General features: G+C 37.8%; 1 protein-coding gene across 3 annotated transcripts in view; it reads right to left on the bottom strand.

Annotated features, from left to right (window-relative positions):
* Nucleotides 1-26,119, bottom strand: part of LOC131434667 (protein spinster) — a 76,440-nt gene extending 50,321 nt beyond the window's left edge. Inside the window, exon 1 of one of the 3 annotated variants that reach the window (XM_058601638.1) lies at nt 25,083-26,119. In XM_058601638.1, coding sequence (XP_058457621.1) covers nt 25,083-25,497 — 415 coding nt within the window. In that variant the 5' untranslated portion in view covers nt 25,498-26,119. The remainder of the gene's footprint in view (nt 1-25,082) is intronic. The other 2 variants (XM_058601637.1, XM_058601639.1) reach the window with 2 other exon arrangements.
* Nucleotides 26,120-26,991: the final 872 nt, after the last annotated feature.

The following is a 26,991-nucleotide window of genomic DNA, read 5'->3' as shown; positions in this document are numbered from 1 at the left end:
AATACCAATTTTTTTCCATGTCCAGAGAGTCGATATATTCGAAATGACACTAGATTTTGACGTCTCAGACAATTCTAAGACATTTGGCTTTTTTCGTATTTAGAAATCTCAAAAGTCCTAGAAAGTCGATTATTCGAAAAAATTTTTTTTTTTAAAATAACCTAAATCTCTACGTTTTACGAAGACTTTTGACGTTTCTTACCTATATCCGATTAAGCTCAATTTTTTTTCATAGGGACCTGTTTTGATGTGCTTAAACTTTTGAGCACTATCGCTTAACGAAATTAGAGATGACCCTAAGCTAATGTTTTAGCTAAATCCCTAAATTGTATCACAACCTGAATCGGCCAGTATATGCCAAATCACGTTTTCGTTCGGCCCGCCAATTAAGGGGTAAGGCCACCACGCGTGTCACTAAAAAAGGACAATTTCAGAAACGTTATCCGAAAATATAGCGAAAGCTATCGAAAATTATAATTTGAAGGGAAAAAAATCTTACTTTTTTAACCCTCAAACTTATGCAAGGTGCACATATCCATTTTCAAAGTTATTTTACGTTTCGTCTTTGACTCATCAGTGCGTAGCAGCTTATGTTGAGCTACTAGCGCGACCTGGCGGCTCAGCATAAACCGCTAGGCTGACGTAAAGTTCATGTTATTTGTAAAACACTTTTTGCTATTACACCGAAGTGTAATGTTCAAACTGACGTCCCGGACGAAACAGATTTTGGCTATCTAGCCGTGCAGATTCTGTTAATTTGTAGGAAAACGTACAATAACTTTGAATGGGTATGTGCACCTTGCATAAATTTGGGGGTTAAAAATAAGTTTTTTTTCCTTCAAATTATCAAAATCTGTACGGCTAGATAGCCGAAATCTGTTTCGTCCGAGACGTCAGTTTGAAATATGCAACAGTGTAGAGAAACATTTCAGAACGAAGAAAAGGCCAAATTTCCTAAAAAATATTTGATTTGGCAGGCAATATGCAGCTGTAGTTGAGCAAACTAAGACTTCGTCACTACCGAAACGGTAAACAAGGATATATAAAGTGAAGAAGACCTAAAGAAACGATTGTTACCATTCCTACACAGCTACGACGCTCCCTAGCTTTTCTGGTCCGATCAGGCATCTTGTCACTACGCCAAAGATGTTTTGGAATGATATAAAGCGAATGGAATCCATATTGACAACCCGGGTTGGTGGTTCAAAGCATACAGCGCTGGTCTTACAAGCCAATTGTTATATGTTCAAGCACCGACCTCGAAGGATTCATAGTGTCAGTAGGATCGTAGTACTAGCTATGCAATGATTCTGTGCGCGAAGAATCGGCTGCGAAGTCTGTTGAAACAGAAAGTCAAAATTCCAGAAATGGAATGTAATGCCAAAGCTTTGCTTTGGAGCCCATATTGTACCGAAAGAGGCGAATACACCTAACTTCCCAGAGTAGCGATCTATCGAGCAATGTTGAGCTCTCGAGAAGAGAGAACTCTCTCAATTTTGGACAAAAGCAGCTAAATCGCTTGCAGAGAATTCTGCACAGACCCTAATGGCTGGAGTGAACACAAAAATTAAATAACAGTAATTAGTTTTAAGATGACTAACAATGCACAAGAAAAGTAATAAAAAAATGCATCTTGGATTGAACTAACGATTTTTTCAGAACTATCATTCATCAAAATAAATTCAAATAATTTGCATAAAACAAAGCATTATTCGAACAACATTTTGTAATTTTTTCGTGGAAAAATATTGAGCAATAAGTCAGCGAAGAAGTATTTTTCAGGACGCTTTTTTAAAATCATGATTTTTGGTGTAAACTGTATCTCAGTGCTGACTTATCAAAAGTCAACAAATCAAAGCAAAATAGTTACAGTAGATGTTTTTCTAGACCGCAACGGTTCTGTTTGATTTTTTTTAATTTTTGAATTTTTAGTGATTGTTCAAAGTTAAAACTACGATTTTGTGCGAAAATCCGCCCTTTTGTAGCTGTAAAACCTCCCAAAATTACCTAACAACGAAAAGGTAAACGTTGGGGTCTAGTAATTTACAGTGTTTGCAAAATTTAAAAATTGGTGAAATAGTGACGATAGATACGGACTTTCAAAACCTGCTTTCGAGAAAAACTCGTTCAAAGTTTATTGTCTATAAAATTGAAGGAAACAATTTATTTTTCTAGAGAGCGCAAAGGGTCTAACACTTTTGTAAAATCATATTTTTTCATTTTGTTATGAAAAAACATTTCAAGAATTTCATTTTTTTTTTCAAATTTTCAAGTCGATCGAAGCAGAACTCTTGGGTTTGTGGGCCGAACTCTTGCCTTTGTTCCGATAGGCTTCAAAATTTGACAATAAATTTTTGAAATGTTTTGAAAAGACTTTGTCTGGGTCGCCATAAAAAATCAATAACAAAGTAATGCCGTGTTTCGTACGAATAAACCTACTCGTTAGTAATTTTTCGAACTGTATGATTTGTATAGAGATTGAACTGATATTAGTGACAGACTGATTTTTTTCCTTTTTGAATCTCATATAGTTCGCTCTGTCTCAAAACAACATATGAAAGTGTTGACACAATTTCAAACATCGGGAACGCAGATTCTCCTCGCCTCCTTCTCTCTTCCAAAAATAAATGAATTTCTTCGTATTGCGACGTAATCACGAATAAAGCTATGTCCATTTAGAATCCCGTATAACAAAATCATTTTGTATCTTGGTTACAAATAAGGTTAATACATCAATTATTTCTCTTCGTTTCTAAAGAAAATTCGCACATTCTTCTCGATTTTTCCCATCAAATGCTGCACACCTGCGGAGTCAACTTCCTAGGCACATTTGTTCCACATTTTGGTCGTCGCACCTCAAGCCGTTTTTCCACTTTTGTTAAACTTCCGCTTCATTATCGCTCGATGTGCCCGAACTGCGGGCATTTGGGTGGATTTGTGTTTTTATCGATGAAATCTACGTTATAATCGCGGTACCACTGGATGACTTCCCGGCTGTAGTGACAACTAGCCAAATCAACCCAAAACTGCACGGGACCTTTATGGGTTTTAACGATAGGTAGTACGCGTTCTTCTTTGTACAGCTTCGAATCCATCGTCTTATTCGTCACGAACACTTTGGTTTTTGCTCCACAGCTGCATATCCCTTGCCAAATCATCAATTTTTTTAACAAATTTGTCCATAAAAGCAAACTTAACCTTCGCCGAAATTGTCGTCGCCATGTAGAATTTTTGAACTTGTCCGAAATCCATTTTGACGTAGATTTCAATTGTTGATGAGCAGGCATTCTTGGTACTGCGTCAAAACCTGCTGGTACAATCTCCGAGCTCGAGTTTTGGTGACGAAAACTTTCCTTCAACGTTCTGTTCGGTTGTTTGCTGACTCGATAAGAAGATATCCTGCTCGCAAACGAATTCTTTGAACGGTACTGCGACTTCCGGCTATAAAATTTATACTAAAGAAAACGGGCGCCTAGGTAAACAAACCGCTGTAAAAGAATTTTTGCTGCGGTCACTTTCCGTGCCGCTGGAACACAATAAGTGATTCCGGATTCTAACTGAACTGAACTTTCACAGCACATACGGATTTTAATTACCAATGTCACGGTTTTTGCAAACGTTTACCTAGTCTTCGACTCATCAGTGCATTAGTATTTTACTACTGTAGGCAATGAATAATAAGACTTTGTTTATAATTTTAAAATTCCTTATTTATTCGTCCAAATCAATTTCGCCCCCCTCAAAGCAATATATTTAAATCTGTCCCTTCTCGTGCCATAGTCCAATTTAGACAGATAATCTCACCGATCCCCAGGTAATACGCAAACAGAAGTGACGAGAAGTAATAAAATTGAGCTGAAAATATCATTATCAGACATTCACTTTGTTAAACTCAGATGAGACGAGTTCCCGTACCAACAACTTCTATCATGAACAATGAATAATAAAACCCATCAAGGATGAGCTGAAGTCAGGTTTTGATAGTAAGATGATTTATCTTATATTGGATATGCACAAGACCTTTTCCAGGGCAAAATAATATATACCTAAATATGGAATGTTATATTAATTGATCTGTCCGTTTATCTCGACCGCTTCTTGACTCTAATTAAAGTTATATTATTAATTTAACCTTAACCGGCATCGGTTCGCTGCTAAAATTCTACCGTCGAAAGCTTTATTCAGCTTTTGAAACGGTGGAACCCCTGAAGCATCCTCAAGCATTAATATAGGAATAAAAGGGTTAGCACAATGTAATCCAACCGCTTGAAAAACTCTTCAGTACCGTCAACCTGCCCAAAGGCTTAGCATTGTTCATGAATAGTGAGTGTGTGCCCGGCTTCAAAGCATGCTCGGTGCAGTATCATAAAAAATGGAACAGCCACTTGGTTTCCTGGTGTAGGCTGAGAATTTGAGCCGCTGGATTTTGACCGACGAATACAATCGAACAAAAAAAAATTATGCCTGAAGCACCCACTCAACAACTATTTCTCCAGAATCTTTTTAGCGAATGCAACGAAGCTCGTATTTCGTTGTTTGTTCAGTTTCACTGGCGGTTAAAAACTCACCACCTTAAGGCCATGGGAACACCTTCGTACGGCTATCCAATATCGGCACACATTCAACAAGTTCAAGGAATTTTCATTCGTTTATCGAATAAAACCATGAACTGAGCAAACTTGACTTGACTTGCTTAATTATGAAAAGGGCACACCGTCTAATATTTCTTCTCAGGCAAATAAACGTACGCAGATTTGGACTCTCACCGGCGGTCCTCCGGGGCTTTTTTTTCTTATTCCTCTTCTTTTAACTCTGAAAGAACGTGACGATTGACATGCCGAAGGAATTATGAGCAACGTTTAGCCGTCTTATTGCGCCAGAAACGAAATGAGGGAATAATCCAGTCTAAGCCAGACGACCGTAGAGAAAGTCCCTTTTTTCAGGTCCCGCCTTTCGCCTTTCGGTCTGCTGCTTATCGAGAGGTTAGCCATGATGTTGTACAGTGCCGTCATGCACTTGTTAACACGATGGGAATCATGGGCGCTAATAACTTGAGTTTTGAAGTAGAGAAGCGGCAACCGGGTTTGTTGGGCGGGAGCCAAGAAAGACTAGGAACTGGAGAGGACCGAGAGACGATCGTAATTCTGGATGATTAAGATAAGTGAGATAAAAACAGATGGCCCTAGGAAGCAGGGCGGTCGCGGGAAGCAAACGATTTATGGGTGGGAAAGTGGGAAATCTACGACGGCGACTGCTGCAGAAGTCTGCGGTCTGGTCTGGTTTGTTACACAACCTCAATTATAACCTCTTGTGTGCTGCCCCCGACCCCAGACCGACCGGAGTGAACAGGAAAAATGTAATTCTATTTGACACTTTCTCTTGTGGTTGCGGAATCTGGCTAATTGACCAGATCATGCGTGCGATGAGGTAACCGAGTTATGGAAATTGACACAGTTTCTAGGACTGGTTGTTGCGCGAGAAACGTTTACTCGTTCATTTTGTGTCGTATTAAAACAACTGTTAACCAATCTCATGAAAACTCAAACGCTCACTTTTTCTGTTAGAATTCTGAAATCTGAAGCTCAACAAGTTGCAAAACTAAACTCGAAACAAAATTTTCCAGTCGCCCAAAATGATGATCCATTCCGAATTTGGAAAGCAGTTTGAAGGCAAACCGTAACCATCTATATGTTTTTTTTTTTTTGCTGCTACTAGACCTTCGCATCATGACATTGTATGCTGAAATTGGTTTGGTGAAAAAAATAAATATTTGTTTCAACTTGTTGCCTCCACATGTGCAAGGTAGGTAGCTTTTTTTTCGAGGGTTTGTTATGTCGCTTGTTCGGTTTAGCGACTACTGTGTTGTTGACAAAGTTCCAGTACAACATGTGGAAAAGTTTCGATTGGCGGTACCTAAATGTCTAACAATTTACTGAATCGATTCCTTAAACCGATTGCAAGTTGTAGGAGTTCCGATTGGTAGCTGCGGGTCTACAAGATGTCGTGGCGAACCTTTTTTTTTTATCGAAATCATGTTTGGAATTTTCACGTGTGTCGCCATTCCGGTTCGGATCGGGTTTTCTGTTGAAGATTTGGTCACAGCTCTGTACTTCCCAAATCTTCAAAGTTAATCGATATTACACGAAATTTCTTACTGTATAGAACAATGAAACTATTGGTTTTGGTGCACATTTGAAGCTGTTGAAGATTTATTTGATGAAAGTGTAAGACTGCGTTGATATAAATCTCCGAAGTACTGGGGTTACTTGTGACTTGCGTAGGGTTTTCGTCGTTCTCCGGTCTTCTCTCAAATGGCTTGTTCTAGTAAACGAATTGCGACGGTATTGACACGAGGCTTGCTGGTATCCGTAGGTGATCAACGATCTAAAGACTGTCCCAGAAAGTATGGACGCAACCAAAAACCGCTGCCATTTCGCAATGGTTCATAATCTGTCAATTTTTATGGCTGCGTCCTGTTGTTTACACTCTTCTCTAACCACTCGTGCAGTTGTTTATTCGTTTTTATTAGTTTGTTTCGAAATGCGTGGACTTTCAGCAGAACAACGTCGAAAAATTGTGTACAAATGGTGCACAGAACGCGGACTGTCACTGAGAAAGATAGCAAAAATGGAAGAAATAAGTGAAAAAGCCGTGCGAAATGCAATCAGGAAGTTCGGTGAGGGAAATACCTTTGAGGATAAACCGAAAATGGGTCGAAAAAAATGTCCTGCTAACCCAGAGTTGGATAAACGTATACTGAAGGCGTTCGAGCAAAAGAAGGAGGTTTCAGCTCGGAATATGGCCAAAAAAGTGGACACTTCGAAGTCAAATGTTCTTCGTGCTAAAAAAACGTTTGAATCTTCGAACCTATAAGAAGCAGAAACAACCAAAACGTAGTCCGAAACAAGAAGCATCGATCAGGCCGAGGGTTCAGAAGCGGTACAATACGATTCTTGCTGGATATTTGAACTGCATAATCATGGACAACGAAACCTACGTGAAACACGATTACAAATACTTGCCGGGACCACAATATTATACGGTGCGAGAAGGGCAAGTGTTAAACCAGTCCGAGAAATCGATTGAAGTCGAAAAATTTGGTAAAAAAGCTATGGTCTGGCAAGCAATGTGTAGCAGCGGTAAGATTTCGAAACCCTTCATCACCACTGCTTCAATGAACAGCGACATATACATCAAGGAATGTTTACAAAAACGACTTCTATCTATGATTCGAACCCACAAGGATCCTATTGTCTTCTGGCCACATCTTGCTTCTTGCCACTACTCGAAATCAACGGTAGAAGATATACTACCAAAAATGTTACTTTCGTCCCAAAAGACGTGAATCCACCAAATTGCCCACAACTCTGACCAATTGAGGAATTTTGGGCATTAACGAAGGCACATCTCGCCAGCCGAAACCATTCAACATTTCGAAAAAGATTGGAAAAAAGTGTCAAAACTTGTCGCCAAGAAGTCCGGAATTTAATGAGGAACGTTCGCAAGAAGGTGCACCAGCTAGTCTACAATGGCTAAGTAGCAAATGTTGAGAATAATATTCTGTTGTTGTTGTCTAATATTATCAGTATATCGAAAAAAATTGAATATCTAACACTTGTGAATTATTTACAGCGAAATCAAAGTGCGTCCATACTTTCTGGGACAGTCTTTACATGACCACCTGTCGTCATGATCGAATGTCACACAAGACGGAATTGATGTTGCTAGGCGCACGCATAACACGCGCACACCATTCAAATCATCGAGAAAAACCTGTTTAAATACATTTAATGGTTTGGTGATGCCTTTCTCTTATTACTCATAAAGGGTGATTTTTTAAGAGCTTGAGAACTTTTTTAAACAATAAAACGCATAAAATTTGCAAAATCTCATCGGTTCTTTATTTTAAACGTTAGATTGGTACATGACATTTACTTTTTGAAGATAATTTCATTTAAATGTTGACCGCGGCTGCGTCTTAGGTGGTCCATTCGGAAAGTCCAATTTTGGGCAACTTTTTCGAGCATTTCGGCCGGAATAGCCCGAATTTCTTCGGAAATGTTGTCTTCCAAAGCTGGAATAGTTACTGGCTTATTTCTGTAGACTTTAGACTTGACGTAGCCCCACAAAAAATAGTCTAAAGGCGTCAAATCGCATGATCTTGGTGGCCAACTTACCGGTCCATTTCTTGAGATGAATTGTTCTCCGAAGTTTTCCCTCAAAATGGCCATAGAATCGCGAGCTGTGTGGCATGTAGCGCCATCTTGTTGAAACCACATGTCAACCAAGTTCAGTTCTTCCATTTTTGGCAACAAAAAGTTTGTTAGCATCGAACGATAGCGATCGCCATTCACTGTAACGTTGCGTCCAACAGCATCTTTGAAAAAATACGGTCCAATGATTCCACCAGCGTACAAACCACACCAAACAGTGCATTTTTCGGGATGCATGGGCAGTTCTTGAACGGCTTCTGGTTGCTCTTCACTCCAAATGCGGCAATTTTGCTTATTTACGTAGCCATTCAACCAGAAATGAGCCTCATCGCTGAACAAAATTTGTCGATAAAAAAGCGGATTTTCCGAATGGACCACCTAAGACGCAGCCGCGGTCAACATTTAAATGAAATTATCTTCAAAAAGTAAATGTCATGTACCAATCTAACGTTTAAAATAAAGAACCGATGAGATTTTGCAAATTTTATGCGTTTTATTGTTTAAAAAAGTTCTCAAGCTCTTAAAAAATCACCCTGTATTATCAGAAATATTACTGAAATTCTTAAAAAACCGATTCTTGAAAGAACAACCGGAATCGGTTTGTTTGACCGTTTACGTTTTTACGCCCATTTAAATTGTAGTATAAAAATTTTAACACACTTTACCCTTTACTTTACGGAACCGGAAGTAGGATCTAGATGAAATTTAGGAATTTTGAATGGGATCACAGGACCTTTCATTTGAACCTAAGTTTGTAAAAATCGGTCAAACCATCACTGAGAAAAGTAAGCGAGATCCATTTGGGAAAATATGATCACTATTTCCGGTGCCTCCGAAATCGGAAACCGAGAGCCAGGATAGCCGGTATCGGATTGTTTGGCCATCCATTGAAAATGACTACCGATTGAAGTAAACTTGAGGCCTGTTTAGAATTTTTTTCGTTTTTCGTTTCGCCACTCTAAGTGACGGTATACAATTTTTTGACTAACTTTACCCTATCATTCCGGAACCGGAAGTCGGATCCAGCTGAAATTTAGCAGTTTTGTAAAGAACTATAAGACCATTCATTTGAATCTAAGTCTGCGGAACTCGGTCACGCCATCTCTGAGAAAAGTTAATAAACATATTTTCTTTTTTTTTTGCACATTTTACCCCATAACTCCGGAACCAGAAGCCAAATCCAAAAAGAAATCAGAAATTTAGTATGGAACCTGAAGAGCTTTCATTTGAATTCAAGCTTGTTAAAATTGGTTTAGCCATCTCCGTGGATCACTTATATTTTGCACATTTTATCCATAATTCTAGAACCGGAAGACGGATCCAAATAATATTCAGGATTTTTGTATGGGACCAAAAGACCATTCATTTGAATCTATGTTTGTATAAATGGGTCCAGTCATCTCCGAGAGAAGTTAGTGTAAAAAAAAGTTACATACGTGTATTCAACAGATATTTTGCGTACCTGACGAACTGAGTCGAATGGTATATGACGCTCGGCCCTCCGGGCCTTGGTTCAAAAGTCGGTTTTCACAGTGCTTGCATAACCTCTCTATATGAGAAAGGCAAAAACTGTTCATTTAATAGAAACAGAAAAGTTTCTTCGAGCTTAAACTAGCATAACGTACAAATTGAAAATTTCTAAGCCTAAGACATTTTTAACCCTATTTCCCGTAATTTCGTATTCTTAAGATTGGTATAGCCGAAGTTGACTCGTATGATCAACAACTAACATGACCTGTAAATTGGACCATTTATGAACCCAATACTCGTATAGAAGAATTTTTCCCACTTTTACATTGTCGCTTTAAACAATGGCATGAATTATTTTTCTCAAAGTTTTTTTTATTCGGCTCCTTTGCCCTTAATCCCAACGCGGCCGTTATACAATAATGTTTATTTTTTTTTTGTTGGATCTCGTTGTAATTTTCTTCCTTGAATGAGAAGCGCTTTCATTGCTATTCAGCGAATGAAGAGTGCGCAGTGGTTTGCTATTCACGCTCGCGTTCATTGGTTCGGCATCACTGTTGTTGCGGAATAATTGTTACTTTTTGCCCAGGCGTTGGGTAAGTAGTTAGCTGCAGATGGTGTACCTTGTTCTTGGCAATATTGACATGTGGTCATCTGATTGTCATAGGTAACAAGTGATTTACACGGAGTCCTTGTATCCTGGCTGAGATTTACATAAGAAGGTATAGCCTTCTTCAAGCGCATGCGTAACAAACGTACGCCATTTAGAATACCGGGGAAAAAGTTTTTCCACTTTTCTTTTTTGACGGAAAGAATCTCTCCCTACTGAGACATAGTTTTGTGCGTGCGAGGGTCATACTTTTGTAGACAACTCATTAACTCTGAAACAAACTATTAAAAATCCATTATCATCATACAGAACATAACAACCCAATGCGTTTAAAAAAAATAAATATAATAAAACATATACAATCTTCGTCGTGTTACACAACTTTCTAAAAAATCAAATTGCATTCATTTCTTTAAGATCTAATTACAAAATAGATTTTAGGTGTGAAATACACAATTTTTTGAACTCCCTTAATGCTGCAGCTCGCTTGATTCGTCCTGGCATCGAATTGAAAAACAATTAATTCCTTTGTACAATAACGAGTTTTGCGATCTGGTTGATAAAAAGACGGGTGGGTAATGCCAGAGACATAACTGGAGGACGTGAATACGAAAAAAAAAACTGACAATTCTTTCTTCTAGGTCTTTTTATGTGTAAATTTTTGCAATATTTAATGCTTCGCTTCTCGACATTAATAAACGGGAACTGAATTAAAGAACTAAATTCGAAACCTGGGACTAGCTCCGAATTCAGTGGCGAATTTCAGGCTCTGAATCCAAATCAAAAATTCAGTTCATGAATTTTGTTCTATAATTCTGGAACTGAACTAATTTTTAGAATTTAGGTTCCGAATTTAATTCTAGAACTTGATTTTAAACTTCCCAACTGAGTTATGGGACCGAATTCAGTTCCAGATCACAAGTCCCGAATTCAATTCCAATGCGGAAATTCTGATACTGAATTTAGGAATAAAATTCAGAAACCAAATTCAGGAGTAAATTATGGTTCAGAAGTCAGTAAACAAATTCTGGTTCGAAGTTCAGATCTTAGTTCCAAAATAAAGATCTAAAAGTCATATTTTGAAATCTGAAATATTCAAATTCCGAATTCCGAGAAACCAGTTCCACAATATTAGTTCCAGAATCCAGAATTGGAAATCAGGTTCAGTTTCAAATTCTGAACCAATATTTTGGAACTAAATTCTAAAATGGAATTCTTCAGCTAAGTTCTAAACTTGAAATTTAAGTCAGAATTCAGTTCCAGAATTCAATAAAAAAAACACAGTTCCCGAATCCAGATCCAGCAGTGGCGTCTCGTGACAAAATTGACTAGTTGTGCACTGCTGTGGCAGATGTCACAGTTCTTTGTAAGTGAAAATTTAAAATTGAGGAATGGAGATTCGCTTGTGTTTTTCAATACAATGAGATAAAGATATACTTTCGGATGGATTTTTTTTTATTAAACATACAAATCTCAGAGCTGAGTAATTCTTTCTCTTCTTGAATCTGTGCAGTATCTCATGTGCACGGAAAAGACACTAACACAGCGACAACAGATACTTGAAATTGTATGTCTGATGTATATGAGATGTGTGTAAATACACGCAATTTCGGTGCGATCCAACCTGCTTTCGTCGAATAAATAAAGATTCCTAAAAAATAATTGAATTTGGATGGGGTTGGGAACGCAGTTCATTCCTTCAATTCGACCGGTTGTGCAGTGCACGAGGTGCACATGAGGACGAGACGCCACTGAGATCCAGTATTCGAAAACTGAATGCGTTTACTTATTATCTGTTTTTGCTGCTTCTAACTGAAAAGCCGACTGCTCGTCACGACGTCCGAGAAAAGACCTGAACGTTTGAGGCTTTATACTACGCAGAAGGTGTCTTTTTGATGCTGTTGGTGGAAGGTCCTCAACATGACGTCCAGTTCCGTCTAGCACACAAGAAGAAAGGATCGATGTCCATAAAACTTAAACTTTGTGAAAACTCAATGTTGTAGGTATCATTGTTGTCTTTCACTGTTGAAAATTTAATCAAAATTGCTGATCATATGTCTGATGGCATGGGGAAAGAATTATGTTGTTGCTTTTAGTACAATTCAAGATATTTTCGATTAAGTTCTACCCATTCTTTCATCGGCTGAATTTTCAAAAGGCGCCCCATTGTACAATTCTAGTTTGATTTCTAACAAATGTGAATCGATTCTCAATGTGGAGCAAGGCGAATTATGCAGAAATATCAAATAAATATAGTGATTTTAGTGGCTAAATCTGGTTTTTAAGGTGACGTGAGATGAAATAGGGAGCCGTATATTGTTCTTCGTTTCTGCCGTCTCGGGAGTAAACGGTATGTTGTGTCGATTGTCTCCGATGATGCTTGATGAATATTGCTACATCTGACTGTTCCAAATAAAATCAATGACGCGCACCATGTTCCAAAGGATATGAATATTCGATATTTCCATGCTTGAAATTTTACTCCAGGGAACAACAAACTCAATTGCTACACGATATGGAACGAAATATTCTTCCAAATGAATTACATTTATGAATCATTTCCGACAGTTTCGAGCGCTACCACAAACTCAAAAGTTCGGTAACAGGAAATTTCACTCCTTTGAAGCAACGAATGAGATATGGTCCTGGTGTTCTCGGAAGGTGGGTGAAATATATGCTAAAAAGATGCAAATCTAATTCCTCACGTGCAATCTTCGCCGTAGGAGTGAATGGGGTCTTTGTACCGAAACGATGAAAATACAAGGGATTAACAGCCGAAGCCTTGCTGCTGCTGCCCCTGGGAGTGATAAACGCGGCTCGTACCTCAGCTGTGGTGCACTGCCAGAAGAGACACGGAGAGGTTACACGACTAAATGCCCTTCCTTGATTGCTGGAGCAAATTTTGCTTTTCCGGTTGATCTTACCGCGAGATAAGTGCAGCGTATTAAGCAAGTTGCTTTCATGGGTGGAATTGATTTATGAAGAACACATTTGGGGTTCTTCGAAATTCTTGGGTCTGGATTTCCTCGGAAAGTCCATGGCTTCACACTTTATTCGTTTTGGTCCATTTTAAGCCGTTTCGAAAATAAATCTACATTATAAAATTTAAAGCAGGCACGCAACGATTTAGTTTTTTCTCATTATCGTCCATTGTGTCACGCGGTTCCTCGCTTACCGGGGAACAACCCTCGACCGTTGCGGTGGCGATGAATCCCTTTTTGTAATAACAAAAGATCAACATTTATTATTTATTGCTTTTTGTTATCAAATAAATTCCATTCGGCTCCTTCAACGTTCGGTCGTTGGTCGAAGTGTACCATTGATTTTTCCCCCGTTTTAAGAAAACACGTTCGACGCAGCCAGCAGCACCTCAGCGGGAACGGTCTCAAAAACTAATAAAAATATTGAACAATATGTCAGGATTCTTCATCCTCCATCACCCCGCATCGGATGATTGCTTTCGTGTGTTGCGTTTCCTAAATGTGGTTTTTGATTATGGCCCGAAAAATAGGGGTGATTTCTTGCTGGGATAAGCGATGTTGCATAATCTATGCGATAGAGAGGTGGTGACGAGCACCCTTTTGCAGGGAGGATGAACCATTCTCACGAGACCTGCTGGCGGTGGTGGGGTGTTTAATATTTGTCAAACATTTACACAAGTGTCATTGCCCCCGTTTTACGGAATTATTAATTGGTTACGCTTCGATGCGCTGTCAGTCTCAAAATAATCGTCCACTGAAAAAAAATATTTCGAACTGAGCAGTTATCCTTACTTTCACAGATTGGTCGTTGGTTTGAAGAGAGATAAAAAAAAACAGAAAATTCGGTACCATTTATCACTCGTTTGGAACTCGGCGGAGTGTCACGATTCTGGAATGACACGTGGTCAAATCTCATAACCGTCATAACTGCCGGTTGATGGCAGTCGCTAATTACATTAGTCGAAATGACTGACTCTGATGATGATAGCAGTCGTGAGGTTTCCTTTCCCTCACAGACCGGAGGCTTTTCGAATGCTGGAACATTGTGGTTCAGCTGTTTGTCATCAAGTCACAGTTTCGGTTTGTCGTCGGTTATCGCCGAGAAAGTCTAGTGTCCAGTGTGATTGTATTTTATTATTACGTGCAGAATGAGCTCGTCTACATCAGATATAAGTTGATACTCAAATACATGAACTTAGTGAGCGCTGATGAAAACGCAAATAGATGAATAATTTGCTACTAATTAGTTACGTAAATCTAAATTTGTTGCCCAATTTTTTTTTTGTTTTTGAGTACTTCGCTAAGCTCACTTGAAATTAACGAAGCATCCCTATCAAATAAGCTTGAAAACCCAGTGGATAGTAGGACAGATAGAGCAACAAATTACCGTAACCAATTATCTGCTTATTAGTAACAAACTATCCACAGTGTTTCGATATGTTTTCAAACTTATTTGGGAGTGAAGCTTCGTTAACTTCACGTGAACTTAGCGAGATACTAAAAAAAATTAAAAATTGAGCAACGAATTCAGAATTACCGTAACTAATTAGCAACTAATTTGCAACATAATATTCACATATTTGCGCTATCATCGACGAAAGGTGCCTTTTGTTCATTGCAGAAACTTTAATGGAGATATAATTTCATCAAATTACAGTCGATTCTATTCTGATTGGTCGCTGAACTGTAAAAGAAATCTTAAAAACAATGTCAATCTAAAGAGAACCAAAATAGAGGGCGCTATATTCACAGATGAGAAATTCCACAAAATAATAGCAGGAAAAATAGCATAGATTTGATCAGATTTGTTCAGAACTTTGTACACGTCTTCAGTATGGCAAACCATTAATTTTGCACGGATAGAGAACCGTTTCGATTCAGGATTGATTTATAAAAAGGGCGAATGCATGTTATGTATGCACTTTCTGGAAATCGTTGTGAAAAGTTGAAGGAAATTTATTGAACACTTCAAGCAAATCATACACCGATAAATTTTTTTTTTCGTGAATTAGAAAGTTAATCGAAAAGCATTTGCAAAATTTCAAGTTTCTGATGAAAGATTGTCATTTGAACACTAGAATTTTACTAATTAAAAACAAAAAACTCGAAGCGTCCTTTCTTCTAGACGTGGCCTTTCTCCGTATGTTTGCAATATAATGAATACTAAATGAAAAAAAATGACTGCTAGATGAAATAATTAACATGTGACTTAGAAAACTATTACCGGTACTTCCAAAACCAGAATTAGAGAACCGGTATAATCGAAATCGAGAAAAGACCAGGAACCAGGAAAGCTTTGGCCGCCTACTGACAATGACTACCGATCGGAGAAGTTTTGAGACCAGTTTAGAGTTTTTTATGCTTCCATTGTGGAGAATCCGAAAATTTTCTGCGCAACAGCCACATTTCCTTTAAAGTAGCTTATGATTTGTCTCAATCTCAGTTTCTCGCTTGTTTTTTTTTTTTTTTTCTATTCCGAGTTTCGGTGTCGGTTTTCGTTTTCTTTACCGCGTGTACGAAATTGAACACAGCACGCTGTGTGCTTCGTTCGTAGGGGCGGTATTATGTTTTCTTCTTCCGTACCATGATATATAAGTATGGGGTGTTTTACATGGAAATTCGGAACCGGAAGTCGGATTAGGATAAAATGCAGAAAATTCGCATGAAATCATAAGATCTTTCATTTGAATTTAATAATTTTGCGAAAATAGGACAAGCCATCGCTGAGAAAAGTGAGTTCGATTTCAGAGTTTGTGAACAATTTGTGGTATAACCAAAGTCCATTCGGCCGTCAACTTGTCGGTTGGCCTACGATTGGAATTGATTTGAGCCCTATTTTGAAATACATTTTCGTGTTTTGCATTACCGCTCTGTATAACTGTTTGACATTTTCCTGTAATTCGAGACCCGAAGTCGAACTCGGATAAAATTCGGGAGTTTTGTATAGGACCATGAGACCTTTCTTTTGAGTCTAAGTTTGTTGAAATTGACCACGCCATCTACGAGAAAAGTGAGGAAGTAATTTGAAATTGGAAATTTTACAATTTTACGTAACCGGAAGTCGGATCCAAAAAAAATTCAAGAACCTCTGTATTAGACAATTTTTATTTCAATCTAATTTGTGAAAATCGATTCAGCCGTCTCTGAGAAAAGTTAGTGCATTTATTTTTATTTTTTGCCCAAATCACACTGTAATTCCGGAACTAACAGTCGGATTCAAATAGAAGTCAGTAACTTTGTATGAGACTATGAGACCTTCCAATTGAATCTAAATCTTTCATCTGAATGAAAACCGGTTCAGCCATCTCCGAGAAAAATGAGTGCAAAAAATTTACATACATACACACACAGACATTTTGCGTATTCGATGAACTGAGTCGAATGGTAAATGATACTCGGCCCTCCAAGCCTCAGTTCAAAAATCGATTTTCACAATGATTGCATAACCTTTCTTTATGAGAAAAACAAAAACATGTAATCAATAAATTATACGGATTTATACTGATTGTTTTTCTTCTATCACCACCCTGATACTAGATGGAATACGGAAATCCAACGCGCACGATCTGGCATCGCCAACAAAGCTCGTTCCACTCCATTTTGTTTTAATTCCAGCTGGTTGATTTATTATCGTGCACTACTTCGCTATTTTGCATGAATGCACTTTAACGCTTTTTTGTATGAATTTGATTTATTGAAGTAACAGGAGCGCGGGACATTGCTTGTATCGAGTACACAGCGGACGCAACATTTAAATGGCACGTTTCAATAGCCGCTGCGAAATCCTTCACTCCTCTTGCTTCTGTGTATGATATTAAAGCTGAATAGGAAAAATTAAATAGCTTCATAAAAACATGCTTTGTGGTTGGATTTTCATTAATGATTTTTTATTATCATTTTAATGATTATTAAACACATCATATATGAAAACATTATTCACTGCTTTGCCTGTCTCATATAATAGATCGGCTGAAAAGTTCGTATCGTTTCTATGAGAGGGCGCCACTAGAATTAAATCCATACCATTTTCAGTTAGTACCAACCTTCAAAAGATACGTGTAGAAATTTGACAGCCTTCTGATTATTAGTTTGTGAGATATTGCATTTTGAGTGAAGCTACTTTTGTTATTGTGAAAAAAAAGTGCCGCGTGAGCTCACAATCGATCAAAAACAACAACGAATTGATGATTCTGAGCAGTGTTTGGAGCTGTTATATCGAAATAAAACCGATTTTTTTCGTCGATATATAACAATGGACGAAACATGGCTCCATCACTTCACTCCGGAGTCCAATTGACAGTCAGCTGAGTGGACTGCACTCGATGAACCGAACCCAACAATCGGCCGGTAAGGTTATGGTGTCTGTATTTTGGGATTCGCATGGTATAATTTTCATCGACTACCTTGAAAAGGGAAAAACCATCAACAGTGACTATTATATAGCGTTATTAGAGCGTTTGAAGGACGAAATTTAAAAAAAAACGGCCTCATTTGAAGAAGAAAAAAGTTTTGTTTCATCAAGACAATGCACCGTGTCACAAGTCGATGAAAACCATGCTAAAATTGAACGAATTGGGCTTCGAATTTCTCCCTCATCCACCGTATTCTCCAGATTTGGCCCCCAGTGACTTTTTCCCGTTCTCAGACCTCAAGAGAATGCTCGCTGGTAAAAAATTTAGAAGCAATGAAGAGGTCATCGCTGAAACTGAGACCTATTTTGAGGCAAAGGACAAATCGTACTACAAAAATGGTATCGAAAAGTTTGAAGATCGCTATAATCGCTGTATCGCCTCTGATGGAAATTATGTTGAATAATAAAAACGAATTTTGGCAAAAAAATGTGTGTTTCTATTAAACGATACGAACTTTTCAGCCGAACTGTTAGAAAGGTTATGCAATCACTTGAAAAACCGTCATATACCATTCGACTCAGTTCATCGAGCTGAGCAATGTATGTGTGTGTATGTGTCAAATCTCACTAGGTTTTCTCGGAGATGGCTGAACCGATTTTGACAAACTTAGATTCAAATGAAAGATCTCACGGAAAGGTCACATACGGAATTCCTGAATTTCAGTTAGATCCTACTTCCGGTTCTGGAGTTACATGGTAATATGTGAAAATTCGAGAAAAATTTTGCACTCAATTTTCTCGGAAACAGCTCAACCAATTTTCACAAACTAAGATTCAAATGAAAGGTCTTATAGTTTCCTAAAAATTATAAAACATTTTATCTGGATCCGACTTTCGGTTCCAGAACTGAAGCGTGATAAGTGGAAAATTACTAATTTCATTAGTATATTTTCACGAACGAAGGCCAAAAACCTTGTACTAATCCCATAAAACTATCTGGCTAACTGCAACGCTTGAACCGAATTTCACAAATCTTGATTTGAACTAAAGGTCATATTATCGTTAAAGCTGCTGTGAAATTTCATCCGGATCCGACCTTCGGTTCCGAAGCTATAGGGCGATGAGTGTCAAAGTTTTCAAATCGTCACATAGTATGACAATATGAACACCGATACGTGGTGGTACGGTGAGATTGAGCTTGAGCTTGAGCGACCACCCCTGGTTGCTACTCCGTTACTGATCGGGATTAGCTGAAATTGTACAGGGAGTTTCTAGAAGATCCGACCTGGGACTGGTAAATCATCCTTCCAACACTTGTTGTTACTAGAGGCCGTATATACTACTGCGCACTCCACAAGTGTCACGGGAGAAGGATATTTGTTAGTAAAAATTTCAGTATTGGTATTATTCGCGCGCGACTCAGTATGTTCCGGTTTCAAGATGCTCGGATGCACCACTAAACTCACTGACTTCCCGAGTGACGTTTCAACAATATCCTATATTAAAGTCCCGGGATGCGATTCACAGTTTTTATTCGAGGAAACTGAAGAAAAACTGCAATATTACAGCGTTAAGAATAAACATTTCCCTATTTTTTATAATTGAAATAACGTGATACAAAATAAACGAGTGAACAGGATTAAGAAAAAATAGTTGATTCATTGCATTGACATATTCTAAACAGTTGTTATAAAATCATTTTAAATAACCAAATAAGGGTCAACTGATTTCACACGCGTCTTTATTATTTCCGATTTATTATCGTAATTATTTATTAAAATTAATAATTTGTTATATTGGTTGATCTGGGCAGCCGGCTACCGAAAAAAATATAAATTTATTGTTTTAAATATTAATATCAAATATTTCTTTACTATGCATTTTGTATACCGAAATATATTATCTGTTATTAACTTTGTAATATCAACGGATTTGCGCAATAGCTGATTTCTACCATTCAATTTATAATTCTGAAAGACAATCAATAACATGGAAGAAGAAAACATTCTAAATAAAAATTTTCTCCGAAGATAGACGGAAATTGATAGGTTGAATGAAGAGATAATTTAGTAAAATAGAGTAATCAGAAGTGAAACGTTGAAAATATCTGATAACTGAAAGGAAAAAGAAACTCCTGCAATTATCGCCTTTTACGACATGGAAGCTTGGTTCCAGTGGATCTATTCTTGGTTCATTTTTTTCCACCGGATTCCACACGGCATCTTGGCCGGTACTGTCCGGAGAGAGCTAATAGGTACTATCAATCTCCTTGTGGACCCCAGCCCCTAACACCGATACGTGGTGGTACGGTGAAAGAAAAAGACACAAAACGAACGATGCGTACGATATCAAAATCAAAGTCCCAGAAAGTTTATTTACCTGCTTGGTATTACTCAAAAATATGGGAAAACCAATATAGTTTTGTGAATAAAAAACTCTTGCAGTCTAAAGTTGATGGTAACAGAGACCACAAAATCTATCTGATCGGCTTGACTGCTGATAAGGAATTAGATAAAATTAAAATTAATACCATGAAAAAAATTTCATATAAATCGATTGATAATGACCCTGCTATCTCCTATACATTTATGCGCAGTTAAAAGAGTTGCAAATTCAATTTCGCTCAAATGAATATTGAACAAACGATATTCATCAAAATATTAGACAAGTTGCACAGTTGTTATTCGTAAGAACGGAAAAATTAAATGGAACTTGTTGTACAATATAGAAAAAGTGCACTTTTTTAGTATCACAAACTCATCAGAAGAGTAATTAAAACTCACTAGATGAGTTGCACGGTCAGTATGAACACACAAGACAGCAACTGATAGAAATAAAAACTTTCCTAACTTTCTCCATACCGGCGTGTTGCTTATTGTTGCAAGAATAAATCCAGTACACAGCGTCCAACGGCAGTCCATGCTACGTCGACAGTGCTTTATCAGAATCATCAAAGTCAGTTGGCACAAAGGTTTCGCAAGAACTGAATTACAGGTCGGTGTAACCAAGAGAAACTACAAACGATTCCCTTGCACTTTTGAAGGATACCAAGCGTGATAGTACTGTTGACACTTTCACGGATCCGTGAACTCATCAAACAGCAGCAATGCAACAGCTGGTATTCCTGATTTACATCGTACATGAATATTTTCTACTGTCTTATGTAATGGATTACGAATTGTGGGTTTTGCTAAGGCTATGCAAGGAATCACAATCGAACTCAGATCTGCTGTGCATCAGGTAACGGCATCATATCAACGACACTATGCCACTTCCCTAAACTAAACAGTGGTTACGAACCCCCAACCCAACCCAACTCAAACGAATCCCTTTCTAGCATCCGGGATATTTCAACAGTTGAGTGTGTGCTGCTGCACATGAAGGTAAATAACTTCAACATCGGAGCGTTGAGTATGATACACACTCGACGACTGTACTTATTTCAAACAAATCGTCTTCAACCAGTCATTAGAAAATTTTGTTCTTTCATAGAAACTAACGAGTACCCTTCAGCTTCAGCTCACTGTCGAAATAATACATTTCAACCGAACAAAAAAACGACACTAAAGACGAGGCATCGTTTACAGTAAACACGGTCTACCAAACGAGCTGCGTCATTCGATGACGTTGGTGGATCATTCGTTTTACGTATTTTTTTGAGGAAAACAGAAAGCTCCCATTCAGGTTGTAATAAAACAAACAAAATCAATCTTCCTTTGTATCTCAAACCTATGAGTGAGAAGAGAGTTCTAATAAAGTAACCGGAAGTCGGATTCAATATTCAATTCAGGAATTTGAGTTGGGATTCTGAGCCCTTTAATTTGAATTTAGAATTTTAGAACATCGATCCAGCGATGGCAGTTTTAGGTAGTTTTAGTTAAAAAAGTGTTTCTAACTAAAAAATTTTCCTGTCCATTATTGACACTTTTAGCAACTGTCGTGCAACCAGTATTTTGTGAAATATCCTCTCAAATTGATATTCATTGAAATTTTTGGATGATAATGACTTTCAGTTTAGTTTAGTTCTTTTTATAAATTTATTTTAATTTTCTCAGTGCAGGACTCTACATGGAAGTTTTTCATTAATTTCATAGCAAAATGTTATAGATTTTGTGAAAACCATAACGTTGTGTTTCACCATTAGAGGCGAAAATCTAACGTTGTGCTTCACAAGTAGAGGCGTACGTGTGCGAGGATGATGATTGCAAGTTTATCTATCAAAATGTAAGGGATATCCTCTATAATTTTCGTGTCAGAGAATTCATTTCCTTCCTGTGTTATTTCTGCAACAAATAAGATTCTGTTTCAAACATTAAAAATTTTCAGTTCTGATTACAGCATGTGAGAAAATGCTATGTTGATCATTTTTGAATGGTTTTATTCGCCACGAACATTATGAAATTCCACTTGAAGGACCGTACAGATGCGCAAACGTAAAAAAATATGCGATATTATGATGAGAAATATGTTAGCTTTTTTTCCTTCAGCGTTCAAAATAACCCTTAAACGAACCGAAACAAACTTCGGATTTCCAAATTTGTCAACACATTATCTTATAAAATCAAAAATTATTACACCACATAGAAGAAAATTAATTTTCTTACATTTTCAAATGAACAATGCTTGTAACAGATCCCAGAGATATGCCAATAGAAGTTTTACCCTTTTTAAAGCCTACATCTAGAACAATTCTAGAAAAACAAAGTATGCAATGTGACATTTTAGTACAAAGTCCACATGTCCAAAAAGTTTCATTCAATCCCGAGAAAATTCTGCCAACTGCGAATGTGATTTAAAGTAAAATTCGTCATATTTACGACTTTATCCAAACAAAAATAAAAAAAATCATATGCATATTTCCATGCGTATGAAAATAAAGCATCATGTTCTGAAACCTCCTTCGGATTCTGGGTGCGCGCAAGGGAATCACTCTTAAACTGAAAGGCTTTAAAACAAGATTTACTCTCGAAAAGATCTTTCTCAGTGTGGTTAGAACAAAGACACTTTTATTCTCGAAAAGATGCTGAATTAAAAGTTATTTTCTTAGAGTTGTTTAATCGAAACAAAGCCCAAAATACTTTGCATAAATGTGTGATATTCATCCCTTCTTGAATTATTCGGTAGTATGTGGAATTCTGTAAGTAGATAAAGATTCTGTCCCAATTCAATTGCCTCAAGTTTTAACTAACTAGTATGCGGTACTCTTAGCAATCCTTCACTCCAAATATTTACCGATAATAATAACTAAAGTTATCATCTTTGAATCTGCACTGAAGAAATTACCGAAAAAAGCAGGAATATTCCGCAATAATCGAAAGAGAAAGTAAACAAAGTGAATCTCTCATTGTCACATTCGTCGTTTTGAACATTTTATACAGATTTATTGGCTGAAAAAATGTTGTTAAGAACAGATTCAGACAAAACAATGCGCATCTCCCACGCTTCGTTTACCTTCCAGTGATGAAATTCATATTCATTTAAGTATGTATGAGTCTTACACCGTTGAATAGATATACATTTTCTCTATATTTCGTACATATAACACATCATTGTCCGACGTACAGTTACGAAGTTAGAATTTGGTTTCCTTTGACATGTCTTATGTGACCTACATGAGCGATTTTTTGCGAACTTGTTAAATGGGAATTACTACGCCCCTCAAAATACGCCGTAAGTGAACCCAAAATTTCAAAATGACATATCTTCAGTCCTATATGTCCGATTAAGCTCATTCGCACAGCAATAGAAACCTTTTCATCTATATAATGCATCTTTCGTTTGCTGATTTAGGCAGTATTTTTTGTTGGTTGAGCGCAATTGGTCATAACTTTTATTCTAGTTCTTTGAAAAGTATGAGTCTTACACTTCAAACAAAGTACAACAATCACGGTACAATCCATATCCGTCTCCAGTCTCACAGTTGTTATATGATTTAATATGGTAGAAAGTTAAATAATTAACTCCCTTCAATTGTAGAACTTTTCTTCCCAAAAAAAACTTACTGCTTGGAGAGATACTTGGAAGCATACAGTCGCCGGATAAAGCGAGCCTCCGAGGAAACATTTCAGTATGTAAGTCAACACTTTCAGCAAGCAGATGAAAGGGTAAAAAGAGACATTGTTGAGAAAAATTTTCTACAAACAACTCCAATATAGTTGGTTGAAGTCTTAATTGCATCCCGGCGAGAGTACGCAGCACACGGAAGCGCTTCATAGCGGAATGAATGCTGCCTTTACCAAAAGCGACATCCAGTGCAATTTGCAGAGTTTAATTTTTTAATCCATTCGGGCGGCTTCACAAGCGAAACTTCAGTTCTCAATGGAGTACATATCGTCATCGCTCTCACACGATCACTTCATTCACAGTAATAACGAGCAGACTGCAACTACGGGAGTGGTAGAAGTGCTGTTGCTGTATGAATGCAAAACTGTATTTGTTAACATTTTAGCGCACGGTAGCTTTAGCCTGAAACGGAAAAATGTGTCAATGACGCCTTTGGATGACAAACAAAGTTTATGCCGAATGAATAGGAAACCCAAAGAAGCGGTGCGGTAACAGTTCCTATTGTGGATTGTGATCGGAGAGCACTACGTTTGCTGTCCCATTTCACGTAGAGTACCCTATCTAATGGAATTATCTGCATACACTACGCACGCAATCGTACACTAGTGGCGTATTGTATGATAAGATACCGTCTACATCGCGCAGAAGATACGAAACTTCGGGTAGGTCGACAATGACAATGAAAATTTTATAACTTTTGAAGGCGATTATGTTGCCTGGTCTGATTTTTAGATAAGTAAACCGTCACGGAATCGTTTGACCGTCAACGTCCCATGATTATTGTTCTATAAAACAATTGATACTGCGATCCCTTCAAGTAGTTTCAGTTTCAATATGATTTGCTGACTTGATTGACGATAAGAATAATGTTTTGATAAAACCCAATCGAAACATCTATTTTCAACGTTTCGTCTTCGTCTATCAAGTTTACCAAGAACCGCTAAACAAACTTAAGTATGATAATTTTAAAAATTACAAAAATTCCTATCGTATAAGATTCTTGATATCTTGGACTTTTGATTAAGACAAACTTTGAATGACTGCATTGGTTCGAATAATTAAAAGTGCTGTCTCTCAATGCGTGAAACCCAAAACATTTTGCAAATGTGTATGCTTGCACAAGAAATTCGAAAATAGAATCAAAATGTTATTTGGCTGGCCTCCCTTACACCTACAGCAAAATAAGACTACAACAAAACAACCTAACTGATCAGCTATTTATAAAAGCATTCAAGCAAATCACGCGGCATTCGCCTTACAAACTTATAACCATCAATAACAAAAAAACAAGCAATCAACAAGTTGCACCTTTATAATCCCGAATCTACATAAGGGTTAATCATTGTTGTTACACTTTTCAACTGATCCCGGACTCATTCAATTCAAAAGCCACTTACCGGCAATCGTAAACCGATCCATGTAATTGATAAGGTTGACGAAACACAGCACCACGACCGTGAACCATGCCGTCCTGGACACGGAACTAATCCCGCTGGGAATCGTTTCCGATCCATCGTCATCAACCGTGGTGTTACTTTCGTGATGTTGGTGATGATGTCGGTGATGCTGTTTGGGATTCGGTGGGCCCTCCGGATCCGTCTCGTCCAGTGAGGACGTGACACTGTCGGAATCGGCCTGCACTAGTCGCTGCTGGGAGTTTGTGGTTGGTATCTTCCCGGCTGGATTTCCGGTTACGGTCTGCTGTGAGTTGGGCATTTCTTCGGAGCCTGTAGCGATACGTGTTTCGTTTAATGCTGGTTCCGGATCGACCGGTTCCGTCGCTACCTTCCGGTAACCTTGACTGGTAGGCATTCACGGTGCACAAGCGACTATCGTTGGTTTTGTCGGAATTCAAACCGATATCGACTGTAAACAATGGCAAAAGTTCCGTCAAAACTACCGTCTCTCTCTTTTCACTTCGGTGATATCACGAAAGAGCGAGCGAGAAAGAATCTCGCAAAAATGTGTGTTTATGTGGCAAGAGAATCGTACGATTTTCTTGCTTTCGCTTGCTCACAAAAAAAAATATTTTGTTCCTACGTTGCTTCTCCTTCATAAAACACTTGAATTAAGCAACTTGAGATATTTTTTATCTACCGATGCCGACTTTCGCTATTTTGTCACTGCACTATTCAACAATCGCACACCTTTTATTTTGCACTTATGATGACAGTTTCACGATTCGAGCTGCTTGCCAATCATATTGCAATCGAAATCAATCAGCACAATTCGCAAACAAGAATCAACTTTGAAATTGCAAAAAATCAGGCTAAAAATATCTTCTTACTATTACGGCATACACACACACTTTCCCATTTGGGTTCGCCGGATTAATCACGCGATTTTTGCTCTCTACTGTTAGCAGCACCAAAACACAACCAAATCGCGGAACAAGTGAATCTGGACTGAATGATTGAGCGAACGGAGAGCGTCTGCTTTTCTTTTGCCGTTGAACTGCACTTTGCTTTCGGTTTCCTTTGATGGTGTGCGAACGGGAGAGTGAAGCAGAGTTACCAGTACATTTTTCCAAAAATCTGTGTTAGGCGCAAAATTTTATCTCGAATCTGCACAATACACTTGTCCCCGAAAATGGTGAATGGAGTTCATTTTAGTGAACAGTAAAAAACTTCTAGCACAATTCGTCATACATGCACAAGCTGAAATAGAAAAACCGAATTGAATTAATAATAATCGATATTTAAAGAAATCAAAAAAAATCCTGGCAACTTTGGAGAGAAACAGCAAATAACTGTCATGAGTCATGCATGCGGCGGCTGCTCATTGAAAATACGTTGCACGCGTTCAACACGGCATTGTGCCCACTCACTCTTTATAAAGCAGATAAAATAGAGAAAGAGAAAAAGGAAACAGAACGTTATGGCTGCGTGCCGACCGTTACTATTAAAAGGGATGCGTACAACGGGAGGGACCTGAAAATCTTACGTTACATATTTTATACGATATATTCCTATAGTGGCCCGAGAATTATTAATGTCATTTTGACTGATTACTAAGTAATTACATTCTAAATTTTTATGGAGAATTCATCATTACTGCCCTTACACGTTCATTTAAAATGATATTACTTTTTAGTAATGACACTTTTCGTGGCCCTAGGCCCTAGCACGATTTTCAATTATTTCATTAAGTTCTAATAGATGAATTTTTAAACTATACTTCAAAGAAGGGCGAACCGACGACACGACCAGGCACTTCAAAGAAAAATCGAACTAAAAAGTGTCTGTGAGCGATTTACCGCAAGTTATCACAAATATAGCGACCCCTTGATAATGATAAAAATATTGT

This window comes from Malaya genurostris, chromosome 3 (genome assembly GCF_030247185.1).
Source record: "Malaya genurostris strain Urasoe2022 chromosome 3, Malgen_1.1, whole genome shotgun sequence".
In the NCBI taxonomy this organism is placed as follows: Eukaryota; Metazoa; Arthropoda; class Insecta; order Diptera; family Culicidae; genus Malaya; species Malaya genurostris.
This window is presented reverse-complemented; position numbering and strand designations above follow the sequence as displayed.